The 27,677-nt window shown below is 36.5% G+C and overlaps 1 protein-coding gene across 5 annotated transcripts; it reads right to left on the bottom strand.

Moving 5' to 3' along the window:
* Positions 1-352: 352 nt before the first annotated feature.
* scml4 (Scm polycomb group protein like 4) lies at positions 353-27,677 on the bottom strand. Of its 5 annotated transcripts, none has more exons than XM_089118708.1 (9): positions 27,314-27,677; positions 21,467-21,704; positions 13,210-13,436; positions 11,650-11,776; positions 7,590-7,790; positions 7,169-7,369; positions 5,985-6,191; positions 4,822-4,967; positions 353-4,001 (listed from the first exon to the last, which is right to left on the bottom strand). In XM_089118708.1, exons 2-9 carry the CDS (start codon positions 21,666-21,668, stop codon positions 3,876-3,878), a joined length of 1,437 nt encoding a protein of 478 aa, XP_088974834.1. In that variant the 5' UTR covers positions 21,669-21,704; positions 27,314-27,677; the 3' UTR covers positions 353-3,875. The 5 variants fall into 5 exon arrangements, with proteins under 5 accessions (XP_088974834.1, XP_088974835.1, XP_088974836.1 ...); XM_089118709.1 differs by having other exon boundaries at positions 5,985-6,188; XM_089118710.1 differs by lacking the exon at positions 27,314-27,677 and adding an exon at positions 13,807-13,876 and having other exon boundaries at positions 21,467-21,596.

Here is a 27,677-nt window from a genome sequence, read left to right as displayed (position 1 = left end):
ATGTTTGGGATGATTTTGTTATACGAGTTGCTTTCTTTATCATTTGAGACATGTGAATAACAAATTGTCATTTGTTTTAATTTTTTTCTGCAGAGCCAATTGACATTGTCTGCTTTAAGGCCGCATGATCTGTACATGGGTCTATCAAGGGTTAATCGAAGCGTATTTATCTTTCGCTTTCACAGTTTGTTGAGGCATATCTGTGTTTGTAGATGTAGGAGCACCTACTCTCACCTCAATGGAAGTTGCTCTTCTATGGTATCATTACGAAAATGTTTTCAATTAAGGCTAAAAGAGGGAAAAATCATCCCTGCACCATAGCCACATATATATTTACAAATGGAGTTCAGTATAGGGTGCTCATAATGCTTTATTCTGACTCTTTCATAATGCTCTATATTAACCTCACAAACAGACACGCAATGCAGAGCCTGTCGTCAGTCACGAGAGTTCACAACACTGAAGCCTATTCTGAAGAAATAAAGTAAATCAACCATAAAATTGTATGCATAAAATCATTATTCGATAAATACACAGTCATATTATAGCACCAACATGAATGGTCTGTGTTGAATTCCCCCCTTTTCCATTAAAACTCTTTTGTGAGCTGACAAATTTAAACAGTCTTACATGGGACTATCATCGAGAGCAGCATTCATAAATGTACACTTACATTTTCCGTTATATCAAAAATGACAATGAATGACATGGTGCAGAGGCAAACGCAAACGTAACATACGTATGAATGCACACAAAATGATCCAGAACTGAAATAAATAATAGATTATCCATAAAAGCCCACTCATATTCCTGACACAAACATTGGTAATATCTTGCCAGGAACATCAGTGCTTGTCAATGTCAGCAGAATATCTGTGCGAAATCATACAGTCCAAAACATTATGAAAGATTGTTATGAAAGTGTCAAAGCTTCCTACATGAATTAGGATTTTAGTTAAGTGCGGCCATAAAAAAAGAGTGCTTGCAAACATATTTAAAAGCTCAGTGCTGCTATTACTCAGTTAAAGGGCTTTTAAAACCAACAAGATATTCCCACTGTTTGAGTACATGAGTGGAAATTTTAAAAAAATGTCTGCTTTTAAAGCTAATATAAGATCAGACATGGATCATATATTTCTATAATCTTGGGTCTCTTGTGTTAAAACCCAATCCCTTGTTCATTTTTGAACTTTTTCCAACCAATCAGAAGAGATGGTTCATAAAAAAATAAAAATAAATTAATACACTTCTTTTCAAATCAGTAGATTCACTTATAAAGAACCATGACCTCTAAAAGTAGCACCAGATTTAAGAGCTCACTGATTAATTCCCTTTTTTCCTGGTGTCACTATTTTTTATGATTTTCCTCTTACACATTTTTCATTGAGAAAGCTATTAAACCCAGGACAACTGGTGCTACTTGGAAAAAAAAAGATAAAAGGGGGAAAAACAGACCACTTAAACAGCCTCCCTGATAAAAAAAATTATAGACAATGATTATGTACAGATGCTCAAGTTAGCATAGCAGTCGCTTTAAGAGGCAGATCGTACAACAATGAAGTCTAGCACAGCAAAGCTGGTTACATGTTAAAGCTCTATGTGTTCATCGGATGATTGAATCTATACTGTTTTAGTTAATTTGCTCTTTTACTTTTGAAATTGTAAATTTTATCTGTGGCTACTACATAAATTATTATATTTACACATGGTTGCAGATACAGAAATGTTGTACACTTGGGTGTAATCCACTTTGGGAGATGTATGACATCATCAGGGCAGACTTAAAGGGATAGTTCGTACAAAAATTAAAAAAATTCTGTCATCATTTACTCATCGTTCCAAACCTGTATGACTTCATTTATTGTGTGGAATCTATACATGTCTGGAATGACATGAGGGTAAAGAAAATATGACAGAACCATCCCTTTAGGTTCACCTGAAAAGCAATACAGCAATTCTGAATGCCATTTGTGCAAAAAAATTAAATAAAAAAATATATATATTAAAAAAAGAAAATGATGATAATAAAAAAGGATAATAAAAATGTTAAAACAATTTCCTGAAATGCCTCAGGAGATTAAAATGACTCTTTTCACACATTTTTCACACAAGAAAGCAAACTGCAGTAATTGTTTGAAACCTAGCTCAAATGTAACTGTTAAAATAACATTAGATCAGAGAAGTAGCTTGCGTGCACGTATACACTGTACATTTCTGAAAGAAAATCCACGTCTAATCCACAGTCAAAGTTTTAGTGAAATAAAGACAATTTACACAACTTAAAAAAAATGGGTTGAAACATGCCTACAAAATGTGAGACAACGCTACAATAAAGTTCAATTTGTTTCGATTTGTTAATGCATTAGGTATCGTGAACTAACAATAAACCAACAAAAAATCTAGGTTAATTGTATGTTCACCAAGATTGCATGTATATTGTGAAATATTATTACAATTTAAAACAACTGTTTTCTATTTTAATACATTTTAAAATGTTATACATTTATGTGATGGAAAATCTGAATTTTCCACATCATTACTCCAGTCTTCATGCTAATTTGGTGCTCATGAAGCATTTCTTTTTATGATCAATGTTGGAAAAAAAGTGCAGCTTAATATTTTTGTGGAAACAGTGACCCTTTTTCAGGATTCTTTGATGAATTGAAACTTACTAAAATGTATTTTAATTGATTTAAAATATAAAAATTTTGGTAATAATTTAAGTGTTTACTTTTCACTTTTTATTATTGGATCAATTAAATGCATCCTTGCTAAATAAAATAATTTTGGACAGTAATATATAGAAATTAGTATTAACCTAATCAAAGTTCTAGACATAAATATCACAGTTCATTATACCCAATGTATTAAATATATTAAACCTTATTGTAAAGTGCTACGCATTTTGTAAGTAAATCACAAGTTGACATTTATGTAATATCAAGAGCAGCTTTTTAATATGAGGCCTCTGCTCCAAAAAGAGAGAAAAACAAGACATTTTTGGACTGATGAGAATTGCAGTGTATTTGGTCCACAGTATGAAATGTATAATACCAGTATAGTTGCTTTTAGTTAAATGTGACCTGCTGGTTGAGAACAGCACCTGGTGTGAATTACTAGGTTTGTAATGCACCACTTTTACTGAAGCAGTAACTGCCTTGTAGTGTATCATGTTTAGTTCTGAGTTGCATTTGTGCCTGTTATTTGCTGGTTGCCAAGTGAAACTGTTCATAATTGTACCCTGCCAAGACTGTATGCACACTGTATCTGTTTAGACGAAAAGCACAATGCTGAATTCTGTAAGTTAGGTTCTCCCAGGGTATCGGCCTTCGAAGTAGCTCTCCGCAAAATAAGAAGCTGAATGTCTGGTTAGAAATGTGGGGTAAAGTGTCACAAAGTTGCAGTGACTCCACTTCACCAGCAGGTGGCTGAAGTTCACAGGGTTTTAGTCACAGTCCATGGCTCTGTAAAAATGGGAGCGGGTTTGTCTGTGACCTAATACGTTTGTTACAACTCCGTTCATTTGAAGGATAATTTACAGTTGTAATTAATCCGCACTCTCACTTGACGATAAAAACTCAAATCCCAGAAAGCAGCTGAGATGACTTGCCTTTTGATTAGAGCAGTGTTCAAATATCAATCAAGTAAGCAATAAAAGTCTTGCACACTTAAAATTAGAACAAGCAAATGTTCCGGTCAGTGAAATGCCCCAATATACAGGCAGACAAACCACACAAGTAAAAAACAATGCTCTGGTGCTTGTCCTTGAATGACCAAAGAATGGGCAATAAAAACGTCCAGTACTACAACAAATGAGAGTGAGAGTAAATACTGTGAGTGAATCCATCTGTGTGTGTGTAAGGTGCAGAGACCGGTCAGAACTTGTTCTGTTTTAGCTTGTCAATGTGGTAGCAGAGCTTGAGAGCCGGGCCCAGTTTGAGTCCCAGGTACTTCATGATCATGTCACTCTTCAGGAGAAGAAGAGCATCCCCATCAATCTCCTGAAGAAGTAATCACAATGTCCACAACAGAATGCTTACTGTACACATGAAACAACGTTTTACTGCGTTTAACAATTGAGGATAGTAGAACATTCAGAGTTGGAAAAACACATGCACAAAAATCGGCCCAAAAACTGCATTAGATTTAACAGTGTTAGCAGTTCAGAGTTGAAGCAGAGCTTAACACAGAAGTAGTAATGGTACAAACGGTGATTGCAGAATGCTTTTGCTGCACTTACTCCGACTTGAACTGCTCCTTTTACCTGGATAATATTATAATAATCTATATTTCTATTATAATAACAATAATTTCTATAATATCCCCCTCTATTTCTTCGCTTGTCGCAAACGTGACGAATTACATAATGTGAAGCTGAAGTGAACCTGCAGGCTTTCCAATTACAATTCACATGACAAACCACCAAACCCAGAGCACATACTGAGATGGACGTATTTCCATAATTAATTAAATCACAGCCTTTTTTGCACTTTAATTGTGCGGCCCTATTTGGAAGAGTGAAATTCAATTTCATTAGATGGTTTTAAATTGTACTTTGCTTTTTGTTCTGTTTTTAATAAGCAATGTTCAAAGATTTGAAATCTTTTCCATTTAACATTCAGCTCAGGTGGTTATATCAACAATTATGTGAACTTGAAATGATTGTGAAAACTTGAGTTGTAAAGCACACAGATGATTATATCTGGTTTTCTAACTTGAAACTAACCTAATGCTACCCACACAGGGATTTGTTATCTGATAACATGTTCAACACATGGTGTTTGTTTGCCACTTGTAAATAAATGTGTCAGTCAAACTCACATGTTTTCGGAAGAGATCCACGTGAGGGCCCAGCGCTTGAGGATCTGCATCTTTGATAAACCACACCACCTCATCCACGCTCCACCTGGATGGATCCTTACTGGGTGGGGGCTTCGCCTCCCCTCCATCTGGGGATGGACTGTAGGCTAGATAGAGAGAAATCAGATTCAGACAGGGCTAGGATTATTATTCTTGGTTGAAGCTAGACATATTGGTAACACGTTCTTTGAAACCTGTATTTACAATGCATTTTAAGGGTATTCTTAATGCTTTATAATACAAGCATAATGCCTAACAAACAACCTTATAATATGTTATAAATTTTAAGGGTACAAACACATTAGTTTTTTTTTTTTTTAATAAGGCAAAATATGTGCCTTATAATGCATTAAGAATTCCAGTTTGATGCATTACAAATACAGACTTTATCTGGTGTAATAATGCATTATACTCTTAAAGTTAGAACCAAAAATATAATGTATTGTTGTAACTATTGTAATGGTTATTTATCAGATGATACAACACATTATATAAAGTTGTTTATAAGACATTATGCATGCATTATAATGCATTAAGTATACCCTTATAATGCATTAAAAATGCAGGCTTCATAGGAAGTGTTACCAAAATCATATATGCAGTATATGTGGTTATCAACCTTTTTGACTCCAAGGCCCTCACTGACCACAACCATTTTTGAAGGCCCCAATGAGTTTTCCAGTTGTTTGTGATTCACTATATAAGTGAATATCCTAATAAGGAGTTATATATACTATATGTATATAATGTCACAATTTTTACCCATAAATTATTTTAGAGCTTAGCATAATTAGAAAACCATTTCCTGGTCTAGAAATCACACTTTAAAATAAAAATTTCCAAGAAACTGGTTCTTCTAAGACAAAAAAAAAAGAAAAAAAGAAGAAGAAATATCTGGATTTTATGTTGTTTAAATTTTAAGTCATCTTGAGACCTCCTAATGGGCTCCAAACCTCCCTTACTTGAGAACAATTGGTACTATATATACTATTTAGTTTTCAGTGTTTTTATTAACTCTTGGTATCTTCTCACATACATCTCATTTGATTAACATTTGATTTTTAAAGTAGTGCAGAAACTCTTTTGCTGCTTTATTGTATAAGTGTTAATTTTCTCTTTCTTACCACTTCTGTTTCCTTCCTGGAATGTGCTGGGACTGGCTGCCTGCCTGCACACACCTCCCGAGTAGACGGGGCCAGAACGAAAACCATATGCAGGTTTACTCGCCGTGTACGATGAGGACATCGCTCCAAAAGCAGAGTCGCTGGGGTCAACAGAATACCGCTTGGGGTCCATTGAATCTCCATGGTAATCATCCACCATCGAGTCTGCTGCACAAAAAGGAAAGCAATTTAGGGAAAATAATGCATGTTAAGCATGCATGTCATTTGGCTCAGGATAATTATTGCTTTCTTGAGTGCAGATTGGCCCATATGGATTCATCCAAACCAAATTATATACAAATGCTATGCAAATTTTATGTTTTTCTGCATTAAAAAGCAAACATACAAAATGACTAGTGTAGTCTGATTCATGAAAGTGTAAATCATAATTCCTTAAGAAATTCATTATTTTAATGAATTACATAAATGCAGTTATGAGATTAAATTAGTCTGATGAATTCTTCAATAAATAAACTTTCTGAATTCTTTGTCATGTCTGACTCTACATACATACATACATACATACATATTTAAACCTGAAGAATTAAATTATTAAATAGTACATATATATATATAGGAAGTATAGGTAGCTGCAAACACTGCCATCTGTGGGAAACACTGATAAACATACAGTGTTGACGAGTAATGTAGGCTCTCCTCTCTTAACCACGTTAACCATTGACATGGGATTAAGTCACAACACAGCCTTTGCCTATGTAGCTGAGCAGTGTGATATTGTGTCATACTGAAGTTAATGCTCTAATCTCTAGAGCTCCCAAACCACATTCACAGGGGGAAAAGAGAGATAGAGAGAGAGAGAGAGGTGAAGCCAGCAGAACTCAAACACTCAAACCACATGCCACTCACAGAGGCACTCAACCTTTCACTGCCACTTAAACAGCTCAGCTTGCACTAAAGGCCTCCTCTGCATTTTCAGAAGGTCATATTTGGACAGAGACAGAAAAGAGTGCAAATCCAATCAAACAGCCATATTACAAATCATCCAAACCAAAAATAGACAAAACCAAAAATTGTCTAATATAGAAAATTTTACTTCAACCATGCAGGCTGTGTAGATAGATGGAAATACAGCTATAGTATTTAAAAAAAAAAGGGTAGAATAACAAAGCTTGATGAGCACGCACTTGACTTGGGCTGTCCGTCTGAGTGCTTTTCAGTGTGGAATGAGGAAGAGGACGAGGGGGACGATGAAGGAGCGATGGGCTGGTCACTGAAGAGGTTCTCACACATCAGGCTTCGGCACAACTTCTTAAGGAAGCGTAGAACATAACCTACACTATTGACCACTGGCAAACTCAACAGATGCTGTTTACCATCAAAGGTGGCTGATGAAGACAAAGAAAGAGTGTTTCAATTCAAGTAAATTGCACACTGTTGTAAATACCGTTAGAGTAAAGGTCCTTACACACCGAGTCTGAAATTCTCAACCTCACGTCAATCATGTTTACATACTGTAGTGTGCAACAGTAGTCGTGCATATATGTATTTACAGTAGACATGAGAATCAGAATGAAGGCACGCATTAGGGTGGCTATGCAAATGAACCTGAGATCTTTTCTCCTCCGTAGCCCTCTGTAAGCAAGGTGAAGACAGCTTTCTGTTGAAACGCGCTGTCGATGCAGCCCTGTACCGCCTGCTGGAGCACCACAGAGGGCCTGGCGGGACCCAAGTGATCCGGCAGCTGCAGCACCTTCTGCCTGTCCAGGTTAGGACCCGTGTTCACCTGCTTATTCACGTAGATACACACTGGAATAAAATGGACAGAGAGAAAAAAAAATAGAGAGATTTTAAAATTAGCAATATCTGCTTTCAGCATGCATTTTTAATGGAATAAGCACAATATGAAACTACTGTATTTGCATTTTTTTTTCTCAGTTCATGTTATGATCTGACTAGGTCTTGGAATGCTAATGGAGATTTTTTTGTATTCTGTACTGAAAATATAAGGTTATACTACTGCTTAAAAGAATAGTTTACTTAAAAATGAAAATTCTGTCATCATTTACTCACCCTCAAGTTGTTGAGCAACATGTTGGTAACCAGACAGTGGATGTACCCCATTGACTTCCACAGTAGGAAATACTATGGAAGTTAATGAGCCCCATCAACTATTTGGTTACCGAAATTCTTCAAAATATCTTTAGTGTTCAGCAGAAGAAAGAAATTCATACAGGTTTAAAACAACTTGAGGGCGAGTAAATTAAATGACAGAATTTTCATTTTTAATTGCACCATTCCTTTAAGTTAATAAGTCATTTTAAAAGCAAAGCAAAAATCAATAGCACTAACAACATCACCACAGTATTTAAAAAAATTAATCCATGATCTATAAAGACAATGCCTACATGTAATTGTACAACACTCACATACATATTGGCACACAGTGCATGTCTTCCTTATTGACACTACAAAATGGCTTGTGATATTTGTCAAGGAATCTTCAAACATTTCAGGCCACATTTATAGATTATCGTCATGAGACCCAAGAGACGAGCAATAAAAGAAAGAGAGGGCAACAAAGGAGGAACAACATAGAAATAAATAAATTTAAAAAAAAACTCTCAATCTTGTGCTTCAATCTCGTTTAAGTAATAGCAAAGGAATTATTTATCAAAATTAAACCTATGTACTCTTCTTAAAATAATGCCATTAAACTAAATCACATACTGTAAATCACACGTAAAAGGCATCTGCGGTTTTATGAGCCAACCAGAGCCAATAATGTTTTGATTACCCTAAATAAAAAAGAAACATTTCCATTTCTATACATTTATTTATCCCAAGTGACTTGCAAACTAGGAAAAATACTGGCATGAGCATTTAATATCAACAAAAACAATACAGGTCAGAAATAAAAAGAGAGTAAGAGAGAGAGTGTGTGTGTGTGGGAATCCACCAATCACTCGTCCCCCTCCCATTTCCACCCACACAATCTGTCCCCACTGACTTCCCTCGCTCGTCTGCAGCACAAGGATGCTTTAATCTGACAGACTGCCATGCTAAGGGATTTCCTTCGTCGTCTGTCATCTAGAAGCACCATGACCAGGAGTCAGACACAGACACACACCTAAAATAATCTCAAGAAGAAGCCTGTGCTGTGTTTGATAATGTGTAACAGGATAAAGTCAATGAACAGCAAGTGTACAGAGTACAGAGATAACACACAAAGCCTTAAAATAGATAACCAATAGCAAGATTACTGACATGCCAGACATGTAGGCTTACAGACAGTGAATATTTACCACACTATTGAAAGGCAATATAATTTAATTGCAAGCAGTCATATACAAACGCGTTTTCCAAATAAAACAAAACACCAAAGCAGTTAACAATGACCTGAGGTCATTAAGGTCATGACCCCCACAACAACTCCCTCGGTATCACCCACACAGACATCCCTCACATCGCAACGCAGGTTTCCGAGCACCGAGGTGCTTTGTCAAACTTCTTAAAAGAATTGAGGACAAAATGCTGGTGTCAAACATTTCACAAAGGCATGAATCTGAATAAAATGAACATGGTTGTTGAAATATAGGAGAGGGACCAAAAGAGAGCATGACTTTTCCATTGCAAAAAGAATTAAAGTCTAGAAACCTGGTGGGCAGACAAAAGCCTCTTGTTCAGCAACTGCTCTCTACAGCAAACGGATTAAGCTTTAAGAACTCAAGATGGAGTTCAGCCATACCGTCACAACTTCTCATGTTTAAAGTAGACCTTGAACAGCATTGAGATGCAGTCTTAATTCATTTCGAATGGCAAAATTGAAAGTTTACATGCTAAAGTTGTGATGTGAATTAATTCTAAGCTCATATTTTAAAAATAGTATGTTTAAAAAGGCAATATAGCAGAACAGAACTGATCTCTCCATTGTAATGAAGAGATAAATTGGATGATTATGCATCTAAGGCTAGAGCCATCAGGTTCCTCAATAATGTCCCTTGAGACTTTCACACCTATTAACCTTTGAAATAAGAGATGTAACTACTCTTTTCTCTCAGTTCCCTTTCCTTCTAGTCATGGATGTTATTGCCGAATTAGATGGGCCGACCATATGGACAGAGGGGCCCTGACCCCAAAGATTAAGTGTGTCTGTGCCGTATGAAATCTTTACTTGCTACATTCACACATACTGAGTTCAGGATTGACAGATCTATTTTTAAGTCTTATCACAAATGACACAACAATGGTTGCATGCTTCATTTGTACTTGCATTCATTTTTATATGTTACAAAATATTTCTATTCCAAATAAATGCTGTTGTTTTGAACTCCCTATTCATTAAAGTATCCTGAAAAAAAAAAAAACGACCACAATTCCAAAAATCCAATTTTCACAAAAATATTAAACAGCTGTTTTTTAACATTAATACTGATAAGAAATGTTTCTTGAGCACCAAATTATAGCATATTAAAGGGATAGTACACTCAAAAATGAAAATTGAAAAGCCATCATAGGTTTAAATGACATTCTTCTCTCAGACGAATACAATCTGAGTTATATTAAAAATTGTCCTGGCTCTTCCAAGCTTGATAATGGGAGTGAATGACTGGATGACTTTGGAAGTCCATACACAAGTTACGTCTGTCTGCCAGAAGCCAGTTATTTTAGTCAATAAAGTGTTAAATATGGACATTTTTCTTACACGGACGCATCGCTTCACTTCAGATGGAGCTCTTTAATCATGAATAGATACGCTTTGATGGACTTCCAAAGACAGACAGCCATTCACTGCCAGTATAAAGCTTGGAAGAGCCAGGACAATTTTTATATAACTCTGTTTGTATTCATCTTAATGAAGTAAGTCATACAAACCTAGGATGGCTTCAGGGTGAGTAAATCATGGGCTAATTATCATTTTTGGCTGAACTATCCCTTTAAGCTCTGCCATGACAGGAATAAATCACATTTTTTAAAAATCTTACAATCCATTGACATCTTTATAATTTTCCATTGGAAGAGATGTTGCCTATTTGGATAGCTCCCCAAAACATGAGAATTCTGTCATAATTTACTCACCCTCAATTTGTCCCAAATATGTATGTTGAACACAAAAGAAAATATTTTGAATGTCGGAAACCAAACAGCTGATGGACCACATTGACTTTTTCCCATACTATGGAAGTCAGTGGGGTCCATCAACTGTTTGATTAAACATATTCATCAAAATCTTCTTTTGTGTTCAGCAGAAAAAATAAATGTATATAGGTTTGGAACAACTTGATGGAGAGTAAATGATGACAAAATTTTCATTTTTGAAAAACTATCACTTTCAATAACAGATAAGGAAAAATATCTGGTCTTGTTATAAAGACAGTGTTGGTGGTCTTCTCTCACCCCTGAGACGCACATCCCATCATATAATTTTGATAAAAAATAACAGTTATCATATTTCCGATAGAGTTACAGTCCCTACTGGGCACTAAAAAAAGAATGAGATGGCAGAGAGTCATAATATGACTCCTCTGAGGACAGTGATTCTTCGAATGCTCACATTTTATTATTCCCTTAATAGTTAGGCCTGGTTACTAGTTTCTGGGATTGGCATGGCAATACTTCAGACTGCAGACAGTGGAACTGGTAGTCTACGAATGTGTGTGTTTGTTACCTGTGAGGACCTGCGGGGTGGCAGAGTGGGGGATAGTAGCTGCGTCCTGGGGGATTGAGCTCATGTCTGGCTCTGGGGTGCTGCTGGGAGGAGAGATAGCCAGGGGAGTCATCAAGCGAGACTTCAGCTGAAAAAAATATATATTTATATTAGTATTATCATTATATATAGACCATTTCACAAGATGTAAACAACACTGGTCCAGAAACACTTCCTGTAACCGTTTTCTTTATTTCACATGTAAAGAAAACATCTTAAAGATGTTTGTTTAACTTTTTGATTCAGTTTTATATGTTCTGTTGGTTGTATTTTATCCCAGCTTTTATGTAGTGTTAAAAAACTGAAACAGGAAGTGCTTCTGGACCAGCGTTGTTTACATCTTGTGAAATGGTCTATAACTGATTCATAAAAATATATGAAGATATTTATTAAACATATATTTATGTCATTTTTATATTATGTTTTATAACAACTACAAATACAATAAGGTAAACAATAACAAACTATATCTGATATACACTGATGAGCCAAAACTTTATGATCAGTCACAAGTGAATATCATTGATCATTTCCTAACAGGTCCACTTATTAATGTCTAGGTAGATTAGATGGGAAGCAAACAATCAGTTCTCATAATCGATGTGTTGGATTGGATGCAGGAGAAATGGACAGGAAGAGAGATCTAAGCGACTTTAACGAGGGCCAAATGATGACACAATTGAATTTTATATCAGTAAATTTACTTTACTGCATCCTAGCTCAAAATATAGGATCAAAAATGCTATAATAAAGGTGCCATTGGTGATTATACACAGAAACATTTTTTGTTATGCTGGTTGAAAGTCTCCTCATATCCTGATAGCAATCACTCTGTTAAATGGTCTAAATGTATTTGTATAAATATATGTCGTCTGTGCAAGGCGTAGGACCATAAAATGTTCGTTCAATCGTTGTGTTCGGTCCAGGGCCGAATTTTAGCCCCAGTCCAGCCCTGCCACAGGACAACTTCAAGGGTCTTGCAAAAGTCCATGCCTCGGCAGGTCGGCGCTGTTTTGGCAGCACACACAAGACCAACAGCATATTAGACAGGTGGTCATAATGTTTCAGCTCATCAGAGTATATCCAATAGAAAATGTCTTTTTTTTATTTAAAAGTCTTGCAAGGATGTTTACTGCAAATCTCCTAACATGCACACACATTGTGGTAGTGTGTAGCTCTTTAAATCAGCAGCAGAGACATTATGAGGCCTGTGCTTAGACACACGGCTAAAAATAACTCAGCAGCAGCAGACTGCAGATACATCAGTCAAAGAACAACCACCTTGTCCCCTCCTTCTCTCACAGTCAACATCAGATGGGCCTACCTATATACAAACACACAAGACATTACTATGCTCCTCTAGCTAAATAATTTCACAATAAGTGTTACACACGCACCAGTATGTATTTAACTGCACCACTTGATGACAATTATGCAACTGGCAGACACTTTTGAACTATGGAAAGACCTATCTTTGTGGCCTACTTAAATTAACACACAAACACTCTGATATTTACTGACCTTAAAGCCAGGCTTCCTTCCTCTTTTCTTAGGCACTTTAATGGGTGGAAGGGATTCTGGATAGCGACTCTGGTATTCCGGGTGCCTCTTCAGGGGTGGACGACCCCTCTTGCGACCTGGAACTTTTCCACTTGGGGGCGGGAGGAATGAAGGGCTAATGGCCCCAGGTGATTGCATCTCTCCACCTCCTGACTGAACTGATGCAGCAGCAGGAATACTCATCAGACCTGAGAGAACACCACAATGTCAATGTCAGAATGCTGAACTGCATTTACAGTGATTTTTAATCATTTTTAATACTGTATGCTGAATATTTGTCATGATTGAATGTAAAAATACTGATATGTGTATTGTTTCAACTGCAGAATGTGATGGAGATTTTCCTTTTAAAAATACTAAAGTACACATGTCTACTATGTGAACTTTCTGGCTTGAGTTAATTGGATAATTCAAAGTTATAAACAGCAACAAAGACACAAACCACAACTTTTGTAATTCCGAACCATCAATTCATCTTGCAACTCTCCAACTCACTCACCAACTACAACAAGCACACACAAATATGTGTAGTCAGTAAGAAATTTTGGGCTCCCAGACCTTTTGACCAATGTATTTCCATGACTTTTCATTCGTCAGTCATTCGTGATTACTGGATAATTTTAGTAATCTGAAAGAAAAAAAATAATAATATAGCAATTTTAGCTGATGAAAATTTTGAAAAGAATAGACATCAATAAATTAAAAATAGTCAAAGAAAAAAAAAATGGCAGTATTTTATTTTACAGTCCTGTCCCGCTTGTACATACTATATACAAATAATAAATAGGTACTACTAACCCTGAGCCTACCTAACCTAACATTAAATGAATAGTTCACTTCAAAATGAAAATTCTGTCATTATTTACTCGCCCTCAAGTTGTTTCAAACCTGTATGAATTTCTTTCTTCTGCTGAACACTAACGAAGATATTTTGAAGAATGTCGGTAACAGAACAATTGATGGAACCCATTGACTTCCATAGTTTTTCCTACTATGGAAGTCAATGGAGTACATCAACTGTCTGGTTACCAACATTCTTCAAAATATCTTTTCATGTCTAGAAATCTAAATTTTATAAATATGTAAATATTATTCCCTGATATTATAGGTTTTCACTTTTCAATGACCATGAGAACCCTGCAATTTCCATTTAACTTAATTCACAGAAAATAAACATCAAACCAACCCAAACCAAAACAGTTTGTTTCAAAGGTTTAACGCATTCATTTTGAGAAAGCAAAGCTAACACTAGAAGTTTAACTCAAACACATGACCAACACTGCAAATTCTAGTTACACTCAACACTTGTAAAAATAAATAATAAAAATGAAGGGGAAAAAAAAAAAACATGTTCTGACCATAATTACACAAAGGAATTTTTATATTCATTGGATATAGATAGTGGAAAAACAGTACAGATATAGTCAAACAGATATAGTCAAACCATACAGATATTGCATTCGCAACAAACTGGGCCGGAAATATATGAAGAACAAAAGCTGTGAGGTGGCTTACACTGTGCAGAGGGTTGAAGAAACAGACACTGTGCCACATAAAAGCATCTTCACTATCCTCTGCTCTTCCAACTCTCTCTCGCTCAGTCAGTCCCCCTCCCCCAGCCCTCATTCACTCTCATCCCCTCCCCCTCCAGCTGTGGCGCCTGGCCTCAAGATCAGCCCTGACAGACGGCTTCCCCTGCTCTCATCCGTCCTTTTTAACTAAGTATTCCCTAGAACTCTGTAGAACCTGGCCCTTTTGAGGTGAAATTAATTATTATAATTTAATTATGATTTCCTGGAAAAATAAACTAGTAAGACACATTTTATCTTATAACTACAATTAAAATAATGATATTAATAATAAATCAGGTTGATTAATTGTTGTTAATTTTACTTAATTTTATATCCATCATGTTACATTATAATCTTCAATAATTGAATACACAGAACACACTACTTTCAATAATTCAGTTTTTTAAAGGGGTGCAGTAAACATGCTTTGCAAGCAATGTGTGAAGTGCATTCGCTGTAGTAGTGCACAGACAATAGACAGTTTAAAGCTAGGCTATTAAAGCAGAGAAAATAAGAAAGAGATGAATCTACGTCTGCTTTTTCAGATAAATAGGCTATTCATAAGACTAAATGACGAATAGAGAATAGAAAGAAGTTATTTGCTTAAAACATCAGGTAACATGTGACATATTATGCCGAAATATAAAGAAATGGGTCATTTTAATAAATGTTATTTGTCTACAAGATAAATAGGGATGACCCTGATTCAAAGTTATTTTCCAGGCACTTTCTAAACATCAGATTATTTCCGCTCACCTGCTCTCTCTCTCTCTCTCTCTCTTTCTCTCCATGCATCAGCCAGGCCATGCGTAATTACATTAATCTATATCTCGATCACTGTGGTTTCCTACAGCTGCATAAATCCATTCTAATTCCGATGAGTCTAAGAACCGGTGTACAGCAAACCGTTCAGAAATAGCGAGAGTGTGCGCCATTAAAAATAGAGCATCAAAAATAGAGCACCGTTCCTCATGTGCGTGTTCATGTTTACGAGCCGTGTTGCATTGCGCGAGGTCTTCCTTCCTTATCTCCTAATCTCACCGCGAAAAAAGCGGCACGGAAACGCATTTTTTAATGTATGAACACTCACCGACCACTCAGCTCTGGAGCGGATTCGTTATCAGCAATGTCAAGAATAGCGTATCAAGCGCGCTTCAACAGACAGACCGGCCACTTCTGAAACCCCCGCGCGCTCTCGATACCACCGCGCGCTCCGCAGTCGCTACCTTGTCCCCTTTCTGTCGTCATGGCAACTGGGCGCCTAACATCCTCCCTTTGCCATAGTCATATGCTGATGCGGAGCCTGCGGAATAATTTACACCACAGAAGCGTTTTAGAGCCTCCAAGACTCCCCAAACGCAATGCCCACTGCCAAGAGCTAATGGACTGAATTTTGTTAGCTGATTTAAAAAAAATATATATTACTGATGTAAGCAGCTTTAAAAAAAAAAAAAAAAAAAGAGAGAAATATTACGATTTATTACACATACTAATTCATACATAATTAATAAATAACTAAATGATTTAAAGAGCCGTTTTGGAAAACAAAAAAATACGAACAATTTAATTTAGTTTTTTTTTTCTCTCTATGCTTAAATAATATAAACAATTCTGCAGACATAATGACACTGCAAAGAACTTGTAGTTTTAATAGATTGAAAATGTAAAAATGTTAGAACTAGCTTTTAATTAGTTAATTAGATGACCTTACATGTATTATTATATTTTAAAAGATAACACATGCAACTGTAATCTAAAATACTGTTTAAAACAGTAAAGCATGAATTAGCTTTTAATTGAGAACATTTTATCATATTTATCAAAAGCAAAAAACGTTTTACAATATATGGGCGCAATCATATTTTGTGTAGACTAAATTAATCTTTTATTTAAAACTCTTGTTATTATTTATTACATTTTGCAGACAATTTTTGATAGCTTAAATAGGGTGGCATCATATTATTTACTGACATTGACAGTTATGAACTTGTGATGCAAAATAATTATTTGCATTTTAGGGGTAAACAAACAATAAATAAACAAATATACAGAACCGGTCAAAAGTTTGGAAGCATTACAATTTGTTACTAATAAAAATGATAATAACTGAGTATCAAATCAGCATATTAGAATGGTTTCTGAAGGATCATGTGACATTGCAGACTAGAGTAATGATTGATGAAAATGCAGCTTTGCATCACAGAAATAAATTATATCTTGAAGTATATTCAAATAGAAAACCATTATTTTAAACCGTAATAATATTAAGATTTATTTTGAATATTTTTCTGTATTCTATAATATTTTCGATCAAATAAATGCAAGGATGTCGAGCATAGGAGACTTCTTTTAAAAACATTAAAAATAGTAATGTTTCCAAACTTTTGACCAGGGTATTTTAATCTCTAGCTCTTGAATGTTCTAGTCCCTTTCAGGTTAATTAATAATCTTTTACAAAACACCCATATAACCTCGAGTCTTTCTATAACATCTTTTACTAAAATTCAGGTACTTTATTACGGATCAAGACCTAGTTCAAATTTTTAATTAGACTAAAAATTAATCACAAAATGTTACATAAGTGTATACAAAACACAAACAGCACAATACACTCCAAAAAAAAGAGCAAATGAAAAAGAAAACCCATATAGGCTACAATATATTAAAGGCAAACTCACTAAACTCACCTTATCAACAACACAAACACTGAACCAACGCTTCTGAGCTCTCAGCTATTGCTAGTCACTTGTCAATAGGTCATTGAAAAGGTAGCTTCATTAACCATGCATCTGACCACACAAACCCAAGCAGATGATTTCACGAGGTGCTTTATAATATAGGTTAATTGTGCCCATTCTTGGCCGAATAACTGAAGGAGTTATGATTGGAACTACAGGATAATCTTAACGCTGCTGAATCCTAGCACTGTACAGAGCTGGACGAAGCTTCCTCCTTCCCTTCCGACCCCCCTCAGAAGAACGCTGGGAATGTGTAGCACTCCCTAAGTCGGAGGTGGGGAGGGTGGGGGGTCTGGCGCATGTACCACACACACTCACATTCACACACACAGTATCACATGCTGGCGAGTGTACAGACAGTGTAGTCACGTATCTGCTGACTTGCAGGAGAATGTTGTTAAATACACAGGCGAAAGATTAAGCACTATGTCAGCTGGGCAGTGAAATAAGATTCAGGAAAAGTCTTTATATGAAAAGGTTAAACCATTGGGCAGTGAGGCAACAAATTACATTTTGGCCCCTTCTATCTCAGCACTTTGCTTCTACAGTAAGTCTACAAGCACTATGAAAGTACACTTGTTTCCATCACACAAACACACAACTGGGACTTCTTCACACGCCGTCTATCAAACAGACCTGTCCTTGACCTCCCACTTGGATACTTGCATGTGATAAACTGCTTCCAGGTCAACAGAAGGTCAAGCAAATTGTCTTTCAAGTCCCACCACACACACGTCCTCATACACAACAACGAACTGAACTGGAACAAAAATGATTAAAGTTCAGCATCACCATGTCATACTTTTCAGTGAATGAAAACGAAATTATTTAAAAACAAATAACTATGATGATAAGAAGATGAATTTAGAACATTATATTAGGCCTATGTGTATGTCTGTCTGTCTGTGTGTGTGTTTTTACAAGCTCTTTACAACAGAGCCCTTTACTTGCTTTGAACACACCAAATGGATGAACCCATGAACACAGAAACAGCAGCACCAGCAAAGTTCAAACTACAATAGATGTACACAAAATCAAATGGGTCATCAGCAAGATCAATAACCTATGTGGGTTGCTATGGCAACAGCACTTGCCAATGCAAAGATAAGCAAAGAAAGAAAGAAAGAAAGAAAGAAAGAAAGAAAGAAAGAAAGAAAGAAAGAAAGAAAGAAAGAAAGAAAGATTGAAAGAAAGAAAGAAAGAAAGAAAGAAAGAAAGAAAGAAAGAAAGAAAGAAAGAAAGAAAGAACGAAAGAAAGAAAGAAAGAAAGAAAGAAAGATTATCTTATAGACTTGTAAAGAATCTTGCTGGCAGTTAAAGCACTTGCTATCACAGAAATCACATCCGCTCCCATGGCTGAAAGACAGTGGTTTCTAGGGAGCCGTCTTACTGTCCACTAATGGCGCTTTTCCACTACACAGTACCAGCTCGACTCGGCTCGGCTCACCTTTGCACTGTAAAAAAATATTGTTGGTTTAACTTAAAAAAGTAAGTAACCTGGTTGCCTTAAAATTTTAAGTTCATTGAACTGGAAAAAGTGAGTTAATACACTGAAGGAGATTAATTTAACCATCAGAAACTCAAAATTATATGTTATCTGAACTAAATACATTTTTTAAGTTGATTTGACAAAAGAAAATATGTTGTGATAACAAATCTTGAAAATATTTTTTACAGTGTGTTTGGTTTTCCACTGTGTAAAAGTTGTACCTGTACCTGCTTTCGGGTACTTTTTTTTTTGCATCAACTCCAGCGAGGTTCTGAGCGAGCTAAAGCGAGCTGAGCCGGTATTAAAATGTGACGTGAAAACAATCCCGACTGCTGATTGGTCAGAGAGAATCGTCATTATTCACTGTGTCATCACTGAACGCGCCAGATGGAGTATCCAGAATAACTCTGCAATTTTTAAATAGTTTGGCCAGAGATAGCTACTAAACTTACTACTATTATTATGGCAACTCGGAAGAATACACCGTGGTCAAACGAATGTACATATGAAAGTAAGAACTTTGATATGGAACAAAATACATATACTACGTTGTTCAAATTATGTAACTATAATATTGGTCAGCTAATTTTAAATTACTTCATTTTAGCAGAGCAACCCCAGTTGTGCCCAGTGTTTTTAGCCAGGTATGCATTATATTATTATGTACATGAACATGAACATTCATGTACATGAACGGCCAAAATTTAAGAAACAAAAATAAACAAAAAGGCGTTTTAGTTGAAAACAGTGTTGTGTAAGCCACCCCTTAAGTTTTGTATTAGTATTTGCCTTATTAATCGAAACCCATCTATTGAAAACCAGTGAAATATAAAACTCAGAAAGGGGACATTCACAGCTGTTTCATTGGACACTGTGAAATACATTTAGACAGCCCATTTCACAGCCTGACGCAGAGCTGGGCGCCATTCACCCATCCATTGGATCACTATATTTAATTTCTAATTATGCCTGGAATACAGAAGCCAATAAATCAAAAGTTAATTAAAGTCATGGATTCATCTTTAGTGGCAACTCAATCATCTCAAACCCATTAACACTGCAGATGAGGGACAACTGTGTGAGTGTGTTCATGAATGTGTGCATGTAAATGGAAGAGAAGGAGAGGAAGCTGGACAAAAGCCTGAAGTATGATACAATAACCTTAAATTAAAAGGTTTTGGATTTTAATATTTTAATTCTCCATGACAAATGTGGCATGCATGATGTCAGAGAAATATACAAAAAATGTCCAGCAAAGAACCAGAGCATCATGATTTTCTATCATTATTATCACTATTTTCATGTTATTTTATTGACACTATTGTCATAGCATTTTATAATGCTCACAAAATGTCAACAAAATGCTGCTTTGACTGGAACAAAAGCTCTAGGTGGACCAAACAGAGATCGATCATTAATGGCACATGCAGAGCTGCCCGCAGCCATTGACTGGAAATCATACCTACAACATTCCCACTGATTACACACACACACAACATGCAGTTCAATGTGCACTCACTCACTCACTCACTCTCACTCTCTCTCTCTCTCTCTCTCTCTCTCTCTCTCTCTCTCTCACACACACGTACAGCTACTAATTCAAACCAAAATAACAATATAAAATCAACCATTTTTTCCCAAGTCCTCCAGCCAACGCATAGCTTAGAGGAGGGGTTTTGAGATGAAAGAAAAAAAATAAACCTTACAAACAATGGCAATAAGTTATTTACTTAATTCATGGCAAGTTGCCATAGCAACAGACAAGGGAAACCTGATAAATGAAGACCATGTGATCGAAATGTAAAAAATAACACCAAAAATGAGTGTGTGTGTTAGACAATTAATACTGTATCCTACCAGAAAAAGCAAAAAACATTGGAAAAAGCGGAGGAACATATGTCTTTCTTCACACAGCGTGAGAACAGGGACTGCAATAATTAAGAATGACACATTAATCTGCATTAATCTTTTTGGAGTCAAGCAGCGCAGAATCCCAGGGTCCAATGTAATGAATGGAGGATCTTCTCACTCTTCCAGCCTTTCTGTATATCTTATCCTCTCTAATACTGTATTTTTCCCTCTTGTGCCCAATTATTCTTCTCTCAAACCTTTGCGGTCCTTTTCACCAGCTGGCGAACCATCTAAATCCTATTAATGATGGTAAAACCCTGAGTATTACACAAACAGGTCTCTGTATGCATATATAGCATCTTATACAATGAAGAACTTTTTCATTCATGAACAGGAAGCAAGGAAACAATATCAAGAGGGATCATAACAACTAAAGTCAGAAGAATGCTTTTATAACTCCTCGTCATGCACGTAATGTTCTTCATGTCATTTCAAACAACACCTTGGCAATTCAGGATCAATGGATTCAATATTTTTTCTGAATTCTGCTATTGAACTGTAGTTCTTACTTTGTGAACAAGTAGGAGGTGTCCTATCACGTATCCGCTGCCCACTCTTTGCTTCCTCTCCCAGGTCAACCAGTTGCCAAAGGCCCCTCCCCCTGTCGTCACGGCGATCAAGGCGAAGGCGGAGCCTGACGCTCTGCACACCCAGGACGCTTGGTATCCAGGAGACAGTGGAATCCTCCAAATCCCTGCCTCGCAGTCTCATTCCCACAGCGACTCGCGCATCGACCAAAACATTACACTGGGAGACACAAACACACATTGAGAACATTAGACTAGAGTGCATCATATTCTCAGTGACATACTGTTTCTTTTAAGGTAACAAGTAGCCTAACATCTAATGTGAACAAAATGACCAATAAATGTTAGATAGCTTCCATCGCTCTCTGAAGAGACTATGCCACTGGCATCTCATTCTCACCATCCATTATAATATTTATTATATTAACACTGGGAATTTAAAGGTTTATACTCACAAATCTTTCTGGATAGACAGTTGAAAGTGGAGCAATCTTGTACAAATGAAAAATCTTAAAAAAAAAAAAAATCAGAGCAAAAACAAATGATAGTGTTTAATGTGCACTATATATAAGGGCTGGGGATTGATTTGATTTCATGGCTTTTGAGAATAGATATTTCAAAAAACAAATAATAGAAAATAGATTTTTTGGGGGTGTTATGTATTGTATGAATTTATATTTTACATTTAAGAAGTGCCTTTGCGCTTTGCTTTTGGTACGAATATAGTGTTGCTTCTACAGTTTTGATCTGGGAGTACCTCATTAGCTTATATGAAAATGCAAACAGCAGAAAAATCATTTGCATCAAGGTGATCCAAGAAACATTAGGGTAATATCAAGCTTCAAGAGACACATTAAAAGGAAAAAAAAAAAAAAACAGCTACGGGTTGGATGGTGGACTCAATAGATGTTAGCAATGGCTAGCTAAAGTCCATATCTGAGGCACACTTGGACTTTGGAAACAAATTCGCACAGCTTTTATTACAGAATACCAACCAGTTACACACATAAAAGCACAATACCTCTTAAAGTGCAAGGGAGGTTTTCATTGACAATGTATTGAAGGAGTCATTGTGTTAGAAGTTCCCAGGCATATTTGTCAGTGCAGAAAAAAAAAAATCAGACCAAGTGCTTTTTTTGGCACAGGAATTATCTTGACAGCCATTTCTGATGGTGGACGAAAGAGGAAAGAGATTTATTTCAAAGAGGACCCAAGGTGGTCAGGACAGCTCTCTCTCTCTCTCTCTCTCTCTCTCACACACACACACACACACACACACACGCACACACACACACACACACACGGTTTACATGTTTTATGGGCACCTTCCATTGACATTTTGATTTTTTATACAGTACAAACTGCATATTCTATCCCCTAACATTTACATTTTCAAAAAAAAAACATCACTTAGTTTGATTTATAAGCTGTTTTTCTCAAGGGGACATTTGGTCCTCACAACGTAGGGTTTACCCTACTGGCAGAATTTTCATTTTTTGAAGGACAATCCCTTTAAGCGTCACCACAAGAATTACTTTTTTCTTAACCAAAAAATACTTTCAGTGCTCAGATTCCAGTCCTTATAACCACAAGTAAACCATTTCCATCCCTCTCAGCATCAAAACAAAATGTCCATCATAAAAATCAGATGTTAAATTTGGATAACAAAAAAAAGGCAATGACTTCTACTGACCAAAATAAAAGCAATCATAATAAAAATGAGATGCAAATTAGCTAACAGTGCCAAACAGTAGAGCTATTATTAAGAAAAAATGGACTGGAGGAGAAGAGGACTTCTCAGCACAAGACAAAAAAGTAAAAGTCCCTTCCTCTCCTTATTCCAGTCTTTTAATTTCTAATTCAAGCATCCTTTGAGCCATTTCTTTACAGTCTTCTGTAAAGAGGTAATCTGAGCATGTAAAGCATTCAAATTCATGGCACATCAGGTTTTTCTGTCAAACAGTGAACCAACCGCTTTTTCAATACATGCATTTGCAAAGGGTATTGGATTAATTTACCCTAATTATCTTACTTTCATTTGTCTAGATTTTTCTGCTAAGGGAAACATTTGATATTTAGAGTGTGTATCTTAATGGAAAAAAATAAAATAAAATCACTGCTAAAATTGAAAGGTATTCAGGCATGGATTAAAGCCTTTGACAGAGTATTACACTGTATTGTATGTTTGAAGTAGATGGATGTTTAAATTTTGCATGTGTATGGAGTGCACAGAAAAATAGTCCTACAATTTGTTTCATTTTTGGCTACTCCATTCCTCATTGTAATTTAACAACCAAATCAATGTGGTTGGTCTTTGAATAGTGAGCTAACTCCAGGGAAACACTAGTGTAACAAAGGGTTGTAAACAGTGACTGATGGGTGATGTAAGTGAGTTTACCAGGGGGTTGAAGTAATCACTAAAAATGAACCATTCAGTTTAATGAGACCCAGTCATATAACACCCTGAGAGTCAGATTACATTTGATACTTCTTTAGCCTACAGCACAATAAATCAGTGCAAAAGAGAGCTAGGTTTCACTAGCATAAAAAAAAAAAATCAAACCTGAACCCTCATCCCTTTTAGTCATTGTATAATAAATAAAACCAAAATGAATAATCTGGATGCAGAAGTTTGCATCCTTTGCTATTAAAGGAAGACCGGCAGCTGCCCCTGTAATAATGTCTGCCCTTCCAGATAATCCTTTTAGTGAGGGCCACACTTGGCCAGTGCTTTATTAGCATTCATCCATATTTTATCATATTTATTCGTATTTGCCCTTGTGCTCTGTAGGCTGAGAGAGGCTTAGTCTCCCCTTGAGAAATTACTTTAGCAGCAACCGACGGTCAGAGACACAGACATATTCAGAATTTAAACAGTAAAATTCACATGTGGCCAGTACAAATACAAAGTGACTTTTGATTCACATTCACCCCCCCCCCCCCCCCCCACACACACACACACACACACACATGTTAAAATAGCTAAATGTGCGCACAGTAATTTAGGCCTACTTATAAAAAATTAAACAAAGATATACGTTTAAAATCCTGAAAATCACAGGATGAAAACATAATGGCATAAGAAAGCAGTTATAATTTACATTACACGTTAGGTTGAGATTGCATGTTGCGATACACAACACTGTCTGATATTACAGGTTTTTCTTAACTGTTGATTTTAATGCTTAAAGGAGTGGTTCACTTTTCAAAAAACTTTTGCTGATAATTTACTCACCCCCATGTCACCCAAGATGTCCATGTCTTTCTTTTTTCAGTCGAAAAGAAATTAAGGTTTTTGATGAAAATATTCCAGGATTTTTCTCCATATAATGGACTTCAGTGGGAACCAAACGGTTCAAGGTCCAAAAGACAGTTTCAGTGCAAACTGCAAACTGTTCAAAGGGCTTTAAACGATTCCAGACAATGAATAAGGGTCTTATCAAGCGAAACGATCGCTCATTTAATAAATAAATAACAAAGTTTAATTTTTATAAGCTCAAATGCTTGAAAACTTTTCTGATATTTAGAAGAATATCAGTAACTAGACAGTTTCTGGTCTCATTGACTTCCATAGTAGGAAAAAATATACTATGGAAGTCAATGTGACCAGAAACTATCTGGTTACCGATATTCTTCTAAATATCAGAAAATCGACTGAATGGATTCGAAAACGGTAAAACTCAACTGTTTAACTCTGAGGGAGTTGTAAAATGAGCCTATGTCCAAAAAAGTGGAGTCCCTTTAAACAGAAAACAGTTATTCTAAATTGTAATAATATTTCACAATATTACTGTTTTTACTGTTTTTATGGTGAGCCAGAGGCTTCTTTCAAAAACATTAAACCTTCTTACTGACCCCAAACCTTTGAGTGGTTGTGTAATCTCAATATGCAACACATAACAGAGTGCATTCAAAAACCATTAAAAATTCGAAACCATTTGAAAAGCAAAATCTTATGTTGAATTTAACACCCTTAACACACCAAACACAACCTTAAAAAACTGAGATAACCCTTCCTTCTGACGGTGAGGAGTGCAAAGCTCGGACTATCATTGATACTCTGCTAGTCATCAAAACAAGAAGACTGAATTTCATTCAGTAAGAAATATTCACATGGCATGGGACAAAAGGCTGGATTTAGAAGAACGTGTAAAAGAGTTAAAGTAGTGCAATCAAAACCGGGGAGGGTCTAATAATGGTAGTGAATTGTCAAGAGATGTGGGGAAGGTCTTGTAAACACATAAAAATAGGGGAGTTTGTGGTGGGGATCACCCAGTGAATCTCAATCGTAATCATACTCTCAAGAATCACTTCAGAAGATTGTCTTCAGAAGATTGTCTGCCTATGACCGAAAAAAGATTAGCCACTTTTGGGCCAATTACTCCACAATCAAGTCTTATTTCAGGTCCGTTTTCAGACCAAGAACCTGGGTGAATTTTAAAGTATGGTGCTCTACAATTTTCCTGCTGATATCTCTGATGCCTCAACACAGGGTCAACAGAAAATGATTTATCTATCATGCAGTGGTATTTCCTCACATGAACATAAACTGTAAAAGGGCAGGGCTGTTTTTGCATGACCCTGAAGTTCTGTGTGACGCCAGAGTGTTTTTCTAACCTTGTAACCAAACACACTTTCACACAGCCCATCTCTGGTGGCTTATTTGGTTCGATAATAAAGAATGTGTGTATCCACTTATTCACTCTGACACAGTGCCTGAGGGTCTGTTAATACACACACCACTGCATTGTCTATGTGTGTGTGGGTGTCAAGGGGGAAAGCGACCTTGCACAGGAGACATTTCAGATGTGCTTAATCCCTGAAGTTGCTTTTTTTCCCAAAAACATTACAGGGGGATTAATAATTATCCCAAAATGATGACTGCTAGAAATCATGACTACAAAGTTCCATGCCATTAAAGTCCAGAAAAATAAGAAATTATAGCCCACAAAATGGCTCTCTTACTGCGTTCTCAGCCAGCAAAACAAGAGCCAGCACAGGTGGGGCAGACAGGTTGTCCCAGTGGAGTAAAAACACATAAACAACCCTATACCCAGAGGAAACATTTATTACTCAGAGGTTCCTCTTTCATAAATCAGGAGACGTTGATAACGGAGATCTCTGTAATGTTTCATTAAAGTATCAGCTTCGCCTCAGAAGTTTCCTAATTATACAATTAATGAGGATTCACACATGGCTCAGATAATGTGATGAGAAATCTTTGAGTTCATATCAATATCTCTGGCTATGTTTGGTATCTTGCCAGTTTTGAGCACAGTGTGAGACATTGCTGAGATCTCTTCTGAAACTCTTGGGGTGATGCATGTGAGATTGCTGGGGTCATTTTCTCAGAAAATCTGTGAAAAGCAGGAGACTTGAGCATTTTTCTCCATTTAATCTCACTGCTGTCCCTCATCTTTAACTTTTCTTTCCTGTGGGTGTAATTAAAACTGATCTTCATATAAAATATAATATATAGCATAATATTTTATTTCTTGGTATTATTAGAATGAAATAAATGAATTAGCTTAGCTGCAGATTCAAAGTTGCAAACATTCAAAGACGTCACTAAAATGATCTGTTCGGTAGCCTATACCTAACAACGTCTCAGCGATATATTGAGTGCAATCTAAGATACCTTAAAAACAGACAGATATGTAATGTACAGTAAGTTATCACAATTGTTACAGTCTATAATGTTAATTAATCATCAGGCGGACGGCATCGCAGTGACCATTTCATATTTGCATCGATGAACTTGGCGTCTCGAATGACGCTGACAACAGCAAAGATCCGCATGGAAAAAGCAGCTAATGCCGAAATGATTACCTCTGCTTGTCGGCGGCTGCAACGCTTGGATTGCCGTCTGTCCGAGTCGTGCAGAACACTTTACCCCAAAAGCAGCAGCTCGACTGCGGGCTCGATTTTCTTCCCGCGCCGCCGGTGCAGAAGTGAATTCGCGCGAGGTCCGCGGCCAGGGCTCCGGGAGCAAAAAACAAAAAAAACTGCCGGTTTCGCTTGCACGCAGACACGGTGCCAAACTGATCCGCACCCCGGGGATCTAATTAAATGGCTAGGTACGGGGGCGTATGGTGAAACGTTTATATTTCGCCAAGGTATGCAAAACGATGTAGAGTAAAACACCCACACAGGATATCCGACTGTATCCCAAAATCTATTGCATACTATGTGT

Source organism: Pimephales promelas, chromosome 13 (assembly GCF_988280905.1).
Source record: "Pimephales promelas chromosome 13, fPimPro1.hap1.1, whole genome shotgun sequence".
NCBI lineage: Eukaryota > Metazoa > Chordata > Actinopteri > Cypriniformes > Leuciscidae > Pimephales > Pimephales promelas.
The sequence above is the reverse complement of the archived record's forward strand: the minus strand, read 5'-3'. Positions and strand labels throughout refer to the sequence as shown.

What these genes read in the sequence shown, in the direction of transcription:
- scml4 (XM_089118708.1), bottom strand. Translation starts at nt 21,668, where the DNA reads ATGAGACTGCGAGGCAGGGATTTGGAGGATTCCACTGTCTCCTGGATA. An exon ending in AGACGGACAGCCCAAGTCAA is followed by an intron (nt 6,192 to 7,168) that starts GTGCGTGCTCAT and finishes CTTTTTGTGCAG; the next exon opens with CAGACTCGATGGTGGATGAT. An exon ending in TGGATCTCTTCCGAAAACAT is followed by an intron (nt 4,002 to 4,821) that starts GTGAGTTTGACT and finishes TTACTTCTTCAG; the next exon opens with GAGATTGATGGGGATGCTCT.